Genomic DNA, 12,868 nt, shown 5'->3' with positions numbered 1-12,868 from the left:
GGGTGGACTTGCAGACGGCCGCGCCCTGGGCTGGAGAGGGTGGCCGCGGGGCGACTGTGCTCCCGCCCGTGTGGGTCCCCGTGCCGAGTGACCGGATGCGGACGTCATGGGCCGCTGTGACCCCGAGGGCAGGGCGGGGAGGGTGGGGAGCACCGGGAGCCTGTGCCCACTCAGGGGCCTCATTTCATCGTGCGGCGCTCACAGGTGGCCGGGTTTTACCGTAGGTAGGGCCTGTTGTTGGATAGCGTAAGAAGCTCTTAAACACCATCACAAACGAAGTGTTTTGTTCGTGAGGTGCTCGGCCAGCTGATTTAATGACCCTCTAATGTTTGACGATTATTTACACACCGAGAATAATTTCTGCATCTTCAAACATCCGATGGAGACCGCTCTGAGGCAGAGGACCGACCCCCCGGTTTTTAGGGTGTGCGTTTCTCTGATCAGCTGCGCCCCCTTCTGCACCTCTCGCCTCACGCGCTGTCCACAGCCTCTGTGTGCGGGGGGACACGGCTTCCTCGGAGGAAGCCGCCGGGGCAGGTCCCAGTGACCCGAGGCCGCCTCTGTGCCCCCGGCCGGTCGGAGACCCCCCGGGGGACGTCGGGCACCTTTTGTCCCCTGGAACCTAAGCAGCAGATGCAGGTGCTATCGAAAGGGGCCGTTACCTTGTCACCCTTTGGATTTGGTATTTTAATTTCACGTGTTTGTAACTTTCTATTTTGGCTAATTACTTAAATAACAAACATGAAATTTTACTTTATGTAAATTATATCCTAATAAACTTGATTTAAAAAAATAAAAAGCATAAATATATTCAATTTTGAGATTAGCAAAAAATCATATAAATTCAAAATAGAGAATTCACAAGGGTTTTCTTTAATATAATAGTCTGTTGAGAATATGTTTAAGTTCGGAGTTTTTACATAATATATTGTTATTTAGAGAACATTTATGTATGTGAATAGGAAACAATGTTATAAATTAGATTCAAGAGTAAATGGTCTCCTAATTCCTGTGAGGCCGGCAGTGGGGTTCCTGTGTTCGCCGCCGTGTGAAAACACGCTGCCCTGCGTGTGATTAATCCCGGAAAACTGAGAGGAAAGAAAGCGGCTCGTGCCGCGGCCTGCGCGGGAGGCTGTGGTCTGTGGCCGGCGTGGACACCTCCGTCCCCGTGGCTGCCCCCGAGCCGTTTCCCGGTGCCCGTCCGCGTGTCCACCGCTGCCCTCTGTGTGTCTTACTCTCAGAAACTCACCGAGGAAGGACCTTCATGTCCGCTGTCACCGGCCAGGGGACGCCACTTCAGCTCGTTTCCTTCCCCGCAGGGGTCTCCGCCTCCGACTGCCCCGAGCTGAGTGCCCCCCAGCCTGCACCCCTGCCCCAAAGGCAGACACCAAGCTACAGCCAGGACCGCTCGGGGGCTGGGGAGGGGTCTTCGGGGACACCCCGTCTCCGGGAAGGGCGGGGACCTGGCCGAGGAGCTCCAGAGCCCTCTGGGAGTGACAGCCGCGCCCTGGCTCTGCCCGTCCCAGTGAAGATGTGCCGGTGGCCATGCTGGGGACGGTGCCTGCACTGCGGCCCCTGGCTGTGCGGGGCAGACTCCTGTGAATGTCAGGAGGTACAGAGTCCGTCTGTCCCGAGTCCCACGTGGCGGGCAGGGCGTGGGGCCCGTTGCCCCCTGACAGCTGCCCCAGGACCCCCGTTCCGCTGCTCCCTCGGGCAGCACCAGTGCGTGTTCCTGACAGGCCCTCGCGGGGGCTGGGAACCCCCATGTGGAGTTCTCCCCAGTGGGCAGAGGCCCTGATCAGCCAGCCCGTGGGCGACTGGGCCGGGCGAACGTGCTGAGAGCCGCAGCGGGGTCTGAGGGGGGCAGAGTTCTGCGGAGTGGCTGGAGCCAGCCAGGCGAGGGGGCGCCCGGAGAGGCGTCCAGGCGGAAAGCGCATGTGGGGGACCCTGTGGTGGGGGTGGGGTGGGGGCAGCTGCTCCACAGTGTTTGAGCCAGGAGGGGGGCCGAGGAGAGCCGGGACACAGGGGGTGTCCCAGGGGAACCAGAGCATGAGGTGGGTGCCCCCCCTGGTGTTCCCCATCTTCCCCTCGCCCTGTCCCCCCCCCTCAGTGTTGCACTTTCCTAAACTTCCTCAGCTCGTAACTTCTGGGGTGCCCAGTGCTCCATCAGTTCCTGTCTATATGGAATGGGGGCTTGGGAGCAGAACTTGCTGAAACATATCATCTCCTTTATATTAGAATCCTCCAACTTGCGGAACGCACAGGATGTGCTGCCGGAGGTGCCACCCCAGCGCCGGTGTGAGTTGCAATGTTGCTGTAAATATTTCCAGGCCCAGACAGGTTTGTGCAGTCGGAGAAACTCAGGATGCCGGTGTTGTCACAGGGTCCCCAGGCAGGGCGCAGCTGGTGGACGAAGTGCTTCCCTGGCGACCTGGCTGCAGATGAAAACGTCTCCACAGCGAGGCCCGCGCATCCCTCAGCGGTGACACGTCAAGGCCCCTTCTGCCGCGGGAGCTCATGCATTGGCAGAAATATGGGAACCCACGCTCGGCCCCTCGATTTCTGGGCATGGATTTTTTCCCTACCTTTAAGCACACATTAATTTTAACAAAATATTTTGCCAGCTGTAAATTTATTACTAATCAATAGTACCACATTATCACAGATTAAAAGTTTATTACAGGGGTTTCCTTCGTGACCAGTACTGGAAGACTTATGGAGCAGAAGCATTTGCAGATGGGTTCAGGGAAATTTAAAGGCTGTTAGGGTGAAGCGCATTTTCGTTCGCGCAGCTGGATAAACTGCCTGCGCTGTGTGGGGCAGTACACTGTCGTTCACTCGGTCAGCGTCCTGTGATTTTAATCACACGCCTTGCTGTAGCCACAGCTGTATCAGCAGCGGTGCTTTCCAGCCCCTAACTCATGGGAAGGTCGCCCAGCAGTTCCATTTGCATCGTATTGCGGGGCCACCACCCCTGCGTCACCCTCGTCTGCGGGGACAAAGCCCCTCGGGGCACAGCTGCAGGGCCGGGTCGCGGTGCCCTCGTGCCGTGGGGGGCAGTGCCGCGTCCTGCAGTCACTAGAGCGCAGGAGGGGAGGGGATGACGGGGGTGACAGTGCACCCGAACCCGGTCACGGGAGCCACCTGGCCGTTCGCTGTGAAAACTTCCTGTCTCCATGAAACCGTGTTCCACTTACCGTGATGCCTCCACCGTTCATCCGTGGTGTAGCAGGGACAGACGTCTTTTTAGCCACTGAATCGTATTCCACTGTGTTTATCCATCATCTGTGCGCGGACGCCGGGGCTGCCTCCACCGCTTGGCAGTTGTGAATAAGGCTGTGGTGGACACTGGTGTGCAAACACCTGTCAGATCCCTGCTTCCGGTGCTTCTGGGTAAGTACCGAGTAGTGGCACTGATGGGCCGTGCGGTCACTCTGTTTCACCTCTTCAGGAACTGCCAAACCCTTCCACCGCGGTGGCACCATTACACATGCCACCAGTGACGAACGAATGTTCCTGTTTCTCCACATCTCCCCAACACTTGTTTTTCTTTTTTAATAATGACCTTCCTGCTGGGGGTGAGATGGTATCTCAATGTGGTTTCCATTTGCATTTCCCTGGTGACGAGTGATGTGGAGCGTCTTGTGCTTATTAGCCGTTTGTGTCGTTTTTGGAGAATGTCTGTTGAGGTCCTTGATCCATTTTTAAATTAGGTTCTTTTTTCATTGTTGAGTTGTGGCTATTCTTTATATATTCTGGATATTAAGCCCTTATCAGATATGTAGTTTCCAAATATTTTCTCCCATTCTGTAGGTTCTGTTTTTACTTTAATTGTGAAGTCTTTGATGCATAAAAATTTTTAGTTTTGATGAGGTCCCGTTTATGTTTTCTTTTATGGCTTGTGTTTTTGGAGTAAAGTCTAAGAAGATTGCCTAACACAAGCTCCTGAAAATATTTCTTTATGTTTTCTTACAGGAATTTTATACTTTGGGTTCTTATATTTAGGTCTTCGATATATTTTGGATAATTTTTGCATATGATGACAGGTAGAGTTTCATTTTGTCGCATGTGGATTCCCAGTTTTCCTAGCACTGTCTGGAAGAGCCTCTTCTTTCCCCTCTGAGTGCACTTGGACCCCTTGTCGACAACCAGTTGGCCACAGATGAGAGGGTTTATTTCTGCACTCTCAGTTCTGTTCCGTTGGTCTTTGTGTCTGTCCTTGTGCCAACGCCACACTGTTTTGATTACTGTAGCTTTGTCATAAGTTTTGAAACCAGGAAATGTGAGTCCTCCAACTCTTTTCTTCTTTGTCAGGCCTGCAGGCACCTGGCCCTGACTCACTCCACATGCCCAGGCCGTAACCCCACTGATCTGGAACCTTCCAGCCCCAACTCTGGGACTTTGGGCCGTGCCTGTATTGAATGGGTTCAGGGGTGACACCTGCACACTCCTGGGGCAGAGAGGGGCCAGCGAGAGAGGGACGGGGTCCCAGAGCCGGGCACCCGCCGGTGCTGGCCCTGGGAGAAAGGGCGGCGTTGTCTCTGGTGCCCCGGCCTTTGGTCCCCAGCTGACGACCAAAGCAGAGGGAGGCCGAGAGCCTTGTGCAGACCCCGGGCCTGGGCAGGGTGAGGGAACCAGGTCTCAACAGCAGCTGGGGTGCAGCGGCCAGGGGTCAGGAGGGCCCGCGAACCAGGGCAGACACACTTACCCTCCGTGCCACAGATGCTCGTGCAGCTGTCCGTTCTGTCCACAGGAAGGGTCACGGTTTTTATCCTGTTCATTTTAACTTGGTCTCTTCATAAACAAGTATTCTTTCCACCATTTCTCCGGCCCATCGGGTCTGAAATCCCAGCACTGTGGGGCCGGCGGTGGGAGGGCTTGGCCTGGGGGCGGGGGCAGGACACCGAGCAGGCCGAGGGGCCGGGGGCCTGTGCCGTGCAGGGGGGGTGGTGAATGGGTGGAAACCGCCCACATCCTTTCCGGTGCCGGGCTGTGCGCTCGGCGTGGCCACATGCGGTCCGCCCCGGATGCCAGCCCCAGCTTGAGGGAAACGACCCCCCAGGTCCAGCCGTCGGTGCCGCGGCTGCAAGTGCCCCGGGCCTCGGCTCGTCCTTAGCCTGTTGGCTTATTCTGGAAGGTGCCGCATTTAGCACCACTAGGTTAGTTTAAAAGATTGCCTGTTACCTTCCACGCTGGGCTGCGGTGTTGACTTTCCCCTCCACCTCCCGGGGAGCCCCCGCCGGCCGAGCCACTGACCGCTGGGTGGACATGAGCCCCGGCCCTCAGGGACTGCTGGTGGCAGAGGGGTCACTGGAGCGACAGGAGGTGGAGCTTGATGAGCCCCATTTGGGCGGGTGTGTGGGTTTTGCCAGAACTTTGAGTCCCCCCATTGGGCAGCAGGCGCCTTGGGGTGTGGGGCGGTTTAACTGTATTTTTGTTTGGTGTCCCAAGCTGCAGACCCCTTTTGGCTGTGGAGATGGACACACCGTGTGCACAGAGGCCCTTGTTCCACCGTGGGGGTGTGGGGGTGACAAGCTGGGAACCTGCAGGCACGAGCCCCTGAGAGGTGGTGTGGCCTCCCGAAGCCCGAGGTTGAGGGGCTGCCCCCGCTTGTGGCTGAGGCTTGCGGTGATGGCCCCGCACTGCCCACAGAGTCACGGCGAGGGTCTGAGTCCTGCCCCTGCCCTGAGGTCACGGTTGTAGACCACGGCACTTTCTCTCCATTACTGTTACGTTGAAATTGGTTCTCTTCCGGGTCCGTGGAAGGACTTGCCATGAAAACACCCGAAACGGCTGTCAGGAGCAAAGGACTTGGGCCTCCATTTCCCTGCACCCCAGAACATGCTTCCCCCAGGGCCTGGAGCACACAGCAGAGCCCACCCTCGCGGGAGCGCAGGCTCCCCAAGAAAACAGCTGAGAAGCCTCAGACACGGCAGGGGTGCTCAGTCTGTGCTGGGAGCCTGGCTGCGGGGGCTTCACAGCACCCCTGTGGCCTGCTGGGCATGGGGACGCCAGCCTGGACACACAGACATCCTCCAGGACTCGGAGGTGGAGGCAGAGCCAGGCAGCTCCAGGGGGAAGAGACGGGACACGTAGAGGCTGCCCACGTGCCCTGTCCCCAGGCCCCGTCCCCATCCGGCCAGTGCTCGGGAAGAGGTGTAGTGGCCAGAGCTTCCAGGGCCTGGGACTCGCCAGTCGACCCCGCAATGCTGGCCGAGCACAGTGAGGTGGGACTGAGCAAGGGGCACACGTGGGGGTGAGGGGACCGTGCTGCCCATGGGGGTCTCGGAGGCCGCGAGGTGGACCCTCTTCCTCTGGGGCAGGGGCAGAGAGGAAAGCAGAGGCCCCGCTGGGGAGGTGCCGGGGAGGGGCTGAGCCCGGGGTGCGCTCTGCCCAGGGGGGACCCCGAGGAGGGGCGGGGCGGGAGGGGCCAGCCACACCGAGAGGGCTAATGCTGAGGTTTTAAAACAGTAAACAGCCCTGCGTTTAATAAAGCACGTACTTCACCTCTCCCTGCTTATTGAACATGGTGGCACAGAGATTCTGACGGTGATGACAGGACCCAGCCGTTTGGGGCGACAGGCCCGGTGGGGGTGGAGGGGGCTGCGGGCTCGTGCGCAGTTTCCTCCCAGGCTGCATCCTGGCAGCAGCTGCTCCTCCCGGGCTCGGGGGCCTCTGGGCGGCCCCTGCGGAGCTGACCACGCCCTCGGCAGACCCACTCCCCAGTTCCGGGCCGGGGGCCAGGGCGGGGCAGGTGCGGCTCCGTGGGGGGCCCGGGGGCGCCTGCAGCCGGGGCCGGTTCCCGGGGTGTGTGATGCGCCCCAGCGAGGCCAGCCCGGGGCCGGGGGCCGAGCCGCAGTGGCCTAGAGTTAGTGCAGCCAGGAGAGCGCGTAAAATACCGATGGCTCCAATGGGGGACACCGGAGGCTCCGCGGCTCCATCTGTCCCTCGCTGCCACCACTGCCTCGGCCGCCGGCAGGCCCCAGGGCCCCTGCCCCCGCCGTCGGGGGTTCCCTTGGCTCTTTGCACCCCCGTCCGGTGAGCGTAAGACTCCAGGAGAGTCTCCCCGAATGGCCTCGGTGGCGCGTCGTGTGTGCGAGAATTAGGTTCTTGGGCGCAGATCCTGGCCCTGTGCGGGAGCCTCCCCGGGGCCGGCTCTCACGCCCCATCTCCCTCTCTTTCAGCCTCTATGGGAGGCACATGCAGGCGAAGCCCGAGCCGCCCAAGAAGAACAACGACAAGTCCAAGAAGATCAGCCGGAAGCCGCTGGCGGCCAAGAACAGATGAGCGGCTGCCTCAGTGCCCGGGAGCTGGTGGCTTTTGAATTCTCAGCACCGCTTCCCCTCGTCTCCTGAGGGTTACCCAAGGTGGGGAGCAGAGCTGTGGTCCAGCTGCAGATCCCAGCGGGCTTCAGTCTGCGGAGAGGCCCCCGTGGCCGCGAAGGACGAAAAGACACGCACGCACCCTCACGCCTCGGCCACCGCTTTTCACGCTGTTCACGCACGTATCTCGTTCTCTGCAACTTAAACTTTCCCCTTCGCCACTGAGAAATTAATTCAACTTGCAAATGATTTTATTAAAACCTTGAATTTGTTTCTCGTGTTGTTTCTTTAATAGAGAAAAGACTATCTGATCTTGGGAAATACACAATTTTTTTTCCCCCAAATTATCTTGTTCAATTTTATTGGTTCTAGAGATTAAACTCTGAAACTACCCATGAAAGAATGCAAACTTAAGTCATTTCATTTCTTCTCACATCAGTTTGTCAGGATTTTTTTTCTTTGAAGCCTGTTTCTAAATTGGGAAGGAGCCGAAAAACAAACGTTGAGGAGATTCAGCCAAAGGGCCTCGGGAAGCCGCCCCCCGGCCCAGGAAGTGGGAGCTTCTGCCCGAGGCTGGGAGACGGGGAGGGAAGGCCTGAGGTTGTTTCTGTCACGGCAGAAAATCTGCTCGTGCCAACAGCTTCTTCCAAGCAGCCTGGATTCTGCCGACGAGGGTGTTTGCCTGCCGCACCCCCACCGCGGCTGTGGGGTCCCGGGTGTCCCAGGACAGTGGCGGAGGTGTGAGCGGAAGCCGTCCCCCCGAGGGCCTGTGCTCGCAGGGCTGCCCACCTGCCAGGGCCACAAACCCCACAGGAAGCCTGCGTGGGACACCCCCGGCCCAGGGGCCTCCGGCCGGAAGGAGGGCCTTTCACACCCGCACCGCGGGGCGCCAAGCAGGGTCTGAGCTTGTTCCCGAATGTCCCGACGGGACGGCGTTCCTGTGGGAAGGTGGCCCCCAGCTGCTGTCGCTGCTTCTGGGGGTCCCGGTGACTGTTCTCGGGCATGTCTGCTGCAGCCAGGGAAAGCTTGGCGTTTTAGATCCACTTCTTTCAGAATATTAGATTGCAGGAGGTGGAACAACACCCTACCGTGCTGAAGACGAAAGATTAAACAGCTACGAGGCGTTAGTGACGTGTGAGGACACCCCTCTCGGAGACACCGTCTTCATCCACCAGCTCGGCTCTGCCTGGACAGGGCTCCCCTTCCACATCAGGATAAAGGAGTCCCCTGACGGCCGCCTGGAAGCACGGAGAGCACTAGGCCCTTCTCCCTCCGTCTCCCCCACCTAGACTCTCACCACCAGGGTCCCCCAACACCTGGGATCACCCACCACCCAGAATCTCCCACACCGAGATACCCACCACCCGGCACGCCCACCACCAGGCTCTCCCACCACTCACGATCTCCAACCACCCCCAGGGTCTTCCCCACCCAGATCTCCCCCCACCCAGGATCTCCTACCGCTCAGTGTTTCCCTCACCAGGATCTCCCTCCACCCGACTGTCCCACCTTGAGGATCTCTCATCACGTGGAATCTTCCCCACCCAGGATCCCCCCGTCCCGCATCTTCCGGCCTCACGGGGTGGGGAGCCAGCTCTCTGGAGCCCCCGCACTTGCCACTGTCCTGAATATTAACAAAGAGCCGGTAGTTCAGGTGCCACAAGTCAAGCAGCAGGAGACCCGCGTCCACGAGAGGAGACCTGGAGGGTGCTGTCGCCCACTCTGGAGCCGCAGTGTGGTTAGAATCAGCCATGGAGAGGACCTGTGTGAGAAGCAAGAAGATCACACCTGATCCGCTAAAACACAAGCAGGCGAGAGTGGCTCGTTGAGTGGCAGCTGTGTGGAGAGCAGGCAAGTATCGGTGTGTGGAGCCTCACTGCATGTAGGTGTGTGTGAAGAACAGGTGCAGGTGTGTGGCGGGCGGGCACAGGTGTGTGGAGGGTGCAGGTGTGTGGAGGGTGCAGGTGTGTGGAGGGCGGGCGCAGGGGAGTGGCGGGCGCAGGTGTGTGGCAGGTGGGCATGGGAGTGGAGGGTGCAGGTGCGTGGAGGGCACAGGTGTGTGGAGGGTGCAGGTGTGTGGAGGGCGGGCGCAGGTGTGTGGCAGGTAGGCACAGGGGAGTGGAGAGCGCAGGTGTGTGGCAGGTCCAGGTGTGTGGAGGGTGCAGGTGCGTGGAGGGTGCAGGTGTGTGGAGGGCGGGCGCAGGGGAGTGGAGAGCGCAGGTGTGTGGCGGGTGCAGGTTTGTGGAGGGCACAGGTGTGTGGAGGGTGCAGGTGTGTGGAGGGCGGGCACGGGAGTGGTGGGCGCAGGTGTGTGGAGGGCAGGCGCAGGGGAGTGGAGAGCACAGGTGTGTGGCGAGTGCAGGTGTGTGGAGGGTGCAGGTGTGTGGAGGGCAAGCGCAGGGGAGTGGAGGGCGCAGATGTGTGGCGAGCGCAGGTGTGTGATGGACGGGGGTGGAGGGCGCAGGGGAGTGGAGGGCGCAGGTGTGTGGAGAGTGCAGGTGTGTGGAGGGCAGGTGCAGGGGAGGGCGCAGGTGTGTGGCAGGTGGGCACGGGAATGGAGAGTGCAGGTGTGTGGCGGGTGCAGGTGTGTGGAGGGCACAGGTGTGTGGAGGGCGGGTGCAGGCGCAGGTTATGGTCCCCGCGGGTGGGAGGTGCCGCCGCAGCCACCTGCCTCCGTGACTGCGCCCGGGCTGTGAGGGCTGCGTGGGCCTGGCCGTGGTTGCGAGAAGGCCCGAGGGTGCACCGTACCCCCTTCCTGACTGTGTGGCTGGTCCCCCAACTAACAACCCCAAACGCTGCCATTTCACCAGGTAGCTGCTGTTGCTGCAGAAAAGGCTGTACCTGGAATCACCTCTTTTGGGGAGAGAGAAACTTTGTGGTAACCTCATTCAAGGCGGTGGGTGACATTCTGGATTCATGTTTACTTTCTGATGCAGAGAAATAAACAAAGGAAGAAAGAATCAATAGGAAAAGGTTTTCCTGAGGTAGCCACACTGCGTCATTTTCCCTTGTTGCCCGGGTAGTTTTAGGCACAGAACAAGGGCCGGCCACCCAGTTGTCCTTTTACAGCTTTCACGTGGGTTTGTCACAATAGAAGAGATTCATTGATTTATCAAAAGAATATGTGTGATATGTGAGCCTTATGTACACAGATTGTCCTTGGAAGGGCACGTAAGAAAAGTCACACAGGTTGCCTCTGGGGATAGAAACTTGACTGTTCATTGTGTACCTTTTTTTTTTTTTGGTCTGTATGTATTAAGTAGTTAAAATAAGTAAATACAATTTTAATTTTTAACATGTCAATGGTTTTCCTAAAATAATTTTTAAATAAATCTTTATTGATGTGTAAATTATCTGCTTGTTGCCCATAGACATTATACTAATTATGGCGTAGATGGTTTTAAACAACAGACACGGCCCCTGCCCTTGTGGACCTTAAAGTGTAGTCTGATGACTGACCTAATATTCACGCAAATGATTACATGATTGTGAACTTGGTGGTCCCCTGAAAGGGCAGCACTTGGTTCTGTGAGAGACAACGAGAGGGAGCACGGGGGGCCGGCGTGGCCTGACGCCCCTCTGCCCACTGGACGAGGGTCTGGGTCGGCCAGGGGAGAGGACGGGGTGCTGGCGCTGGAGCCCGAGCGCTTCCCGACTCAGGGCCCGGGCACTCACTCCCCCGCCTCGGGACTTGGGGTCTCCTGTCTGCTCCCGTGGGCAGTGGGGAGGGACGCCGGCCTGGGAGACGGACGTGGCCAGTCCCTCGGGCTGTGGAGGCAAAGACAGCAAAAGGGCAGCCGCCTCGTTCCCGCAGTGGGCTTGGACTGAACAAGGCTCTGAGCAAAGCCGAGAACTGAGAAGGTGGTGTGTAATCCGGTCGTTTATACTGATCACTGTTTATCTTTTAACTTTTTATTCTGAAACACTTTCAAACTTACAGGACAGTTGCAAAAATAATGCAGACCCCATACAGAGAACCCCAGCATACCCCGAACAGGTTCCCAGGTCCGCCACACTTTAACATTTCGCCACATTTGTCATCTCTCTCCCTCCCTCCCTCTCTCCCTCTCTCTTTCTCTCCCTCTCTCTCCTTCCCTCCCTCCCTCCTTTCCTTTCTTCCTATTATCTATCTACTTATCTATCCGTATTAGTCAGGGTTCTCCAGGGAAACAGAACTGACAGGATAATGTAAATATTATGGGATTTATTATAGGAATTAACTCACTTGACCATGGGGACTGGCAAGTCCAAATTCCATGGGGCAGACACAAGCTGGGAACTCTGATGAAGGCTTCCATGAATTCCCCAGGAGAAGCTGCCTGGCTGAAGTAGAGATGGGAATTCTCCCCTCTAACTGCCGAAATCATCAGTTCCCCCTTTAAGGCCTTCCACCGACTGGACAGGGCCTCTCTCATTTTTTCAGGTAATCTCAGTTGACTGTAGATGCAGTCAGCCATAGATGCAATCGGTCTACTCATGATTTAAATCCACAAAATATCCTCACAGTAGCAATCATCCTAGCACTTGTTTGGCCAAACAGCTGAACAACATAACCTTAACCTGGCCAAGTTGATACATGAATTTAACCATCATGGTCCATGGTCCATATGGCAGCCATATGCATCTCCTTAAACCATAATTAATCTCCAAATAAAAAACAATAACAATATTTTTGCCTAACATAATTCAACTGTTGTGCATACAACTAGAAATGCAATAACTCTTTCCCCAGAAGAGGGTGCAATTCCTTAATATTCACTCTTAAACTTGATTTCCTGTAACTTAAATACTAGGATACAAAGTTAATACAACTTATGTCATATTTTAAGGGATAAGATAGGGAGGAAACAAAGATATTTGCGTTTATTATATATATATGTATATATATATATACACACACACATACAAACATACTCATTGCAAAACAAGGAAAAAATATTCATACCATTACAGTCCCCATTTCTGTAACTGGTCATGTGGCCGTAGTTCATATTTATCACGACCTTCTTCCACTACCCATCCCATGTTCCCTTTACCCTCAGCAAGCACTTCAGCTGGCCGTGGTTCTTTGCCTGGTGGGGTGACCCAAACCTTCATTCCTGAAGTTTCTTGGCCATTGGTAGTCCTGCCTGGATTGGGTTGTTGCAGTTTTCCATTGACTTTAATCACGGGGCATGGCAGTACTAAGAGATGCCCTAGGGGGTCTCCTGTATTCCAGGAAAACTCTTCTTTACCTCCATTGTGTAGTTGCAGTGCTATTTCCCCTTGATAGTCAGGATCAACCACCCCAGCCAGTACAGTAGTCCCCTTCCTTGCCTGTTGATTCAGAGGCATAAGAAGCCCAAAGTGGCCAGGTGGCAGCCTTAACTTCCAGTTCAATGGGATTACTGTTGTGTTTCCTGGTGGAAGCACTCCTCCTTTTGGAACCAAGACCTGTAGACCAGCAGAACTTAAGCTTGCAGGGACAGGAAGCAAAAATTTCCCTAGTGGATCACTAGGAGTGATAGTGAGTGGTGCCACTCCTGTTTCCACCCCTTGATTCCTGG

At 56.7% G+C, this 12,868-nt stretch overlaps 1 protein-coding gene across 5 annotated transcripts in view; it reads left to right on the top strand.

Annotated features, from left to right (window-relative positions):
• The window catches only part of RSU1 (Ras suppressor protein 1), a 146,952-nt gene that overhangs the window by 96,067 nt on the left and 38,017 nt on the right, over positions 1-12,868 (top strand). For 4 of the 5 annotated variants that reach the window (XM_037837651.1, XM_037837648.1, XM_037837649.1 and 1 more), the window contains one exon: positions 7,185-7,595. The exons of the other annotated variant lie outside the window; for it this stretch is intronic. In XM_037837651.1, the coding sequence (XP_037693579.1) occupies positions 7,185-7,287 (103 nt within the window). In that variant the 3' untranslated portion in view covers positions 7,288-7,595. Of the gene's footprint in view, positions 1-7,184; positions 7,596-12,868 lie in introns of those variants that run through there. 5 annotated transcript variants of the gene reach the window in all.

This window comes from Choloepus didactylus, chromosome 5 (genome assembly GCF_015220235.1).
Source record: "Choloepus didactylus isolate mChoDid1 chromosome 5, mChoDid1.pri, whole genome shotgun sequence".
In the NCBI taxonomy this organism is placed as follows: Eukaryota; Metazoa; Chordata; class Mammalia; order Pilosa; family Megalonychidae; genus Choloepus; species Choloepus didactylus.
Note: the sequence above shows the minus strand (reverse complement) of the source record. Positions and strands in the feature narration are given on the sequence as shown.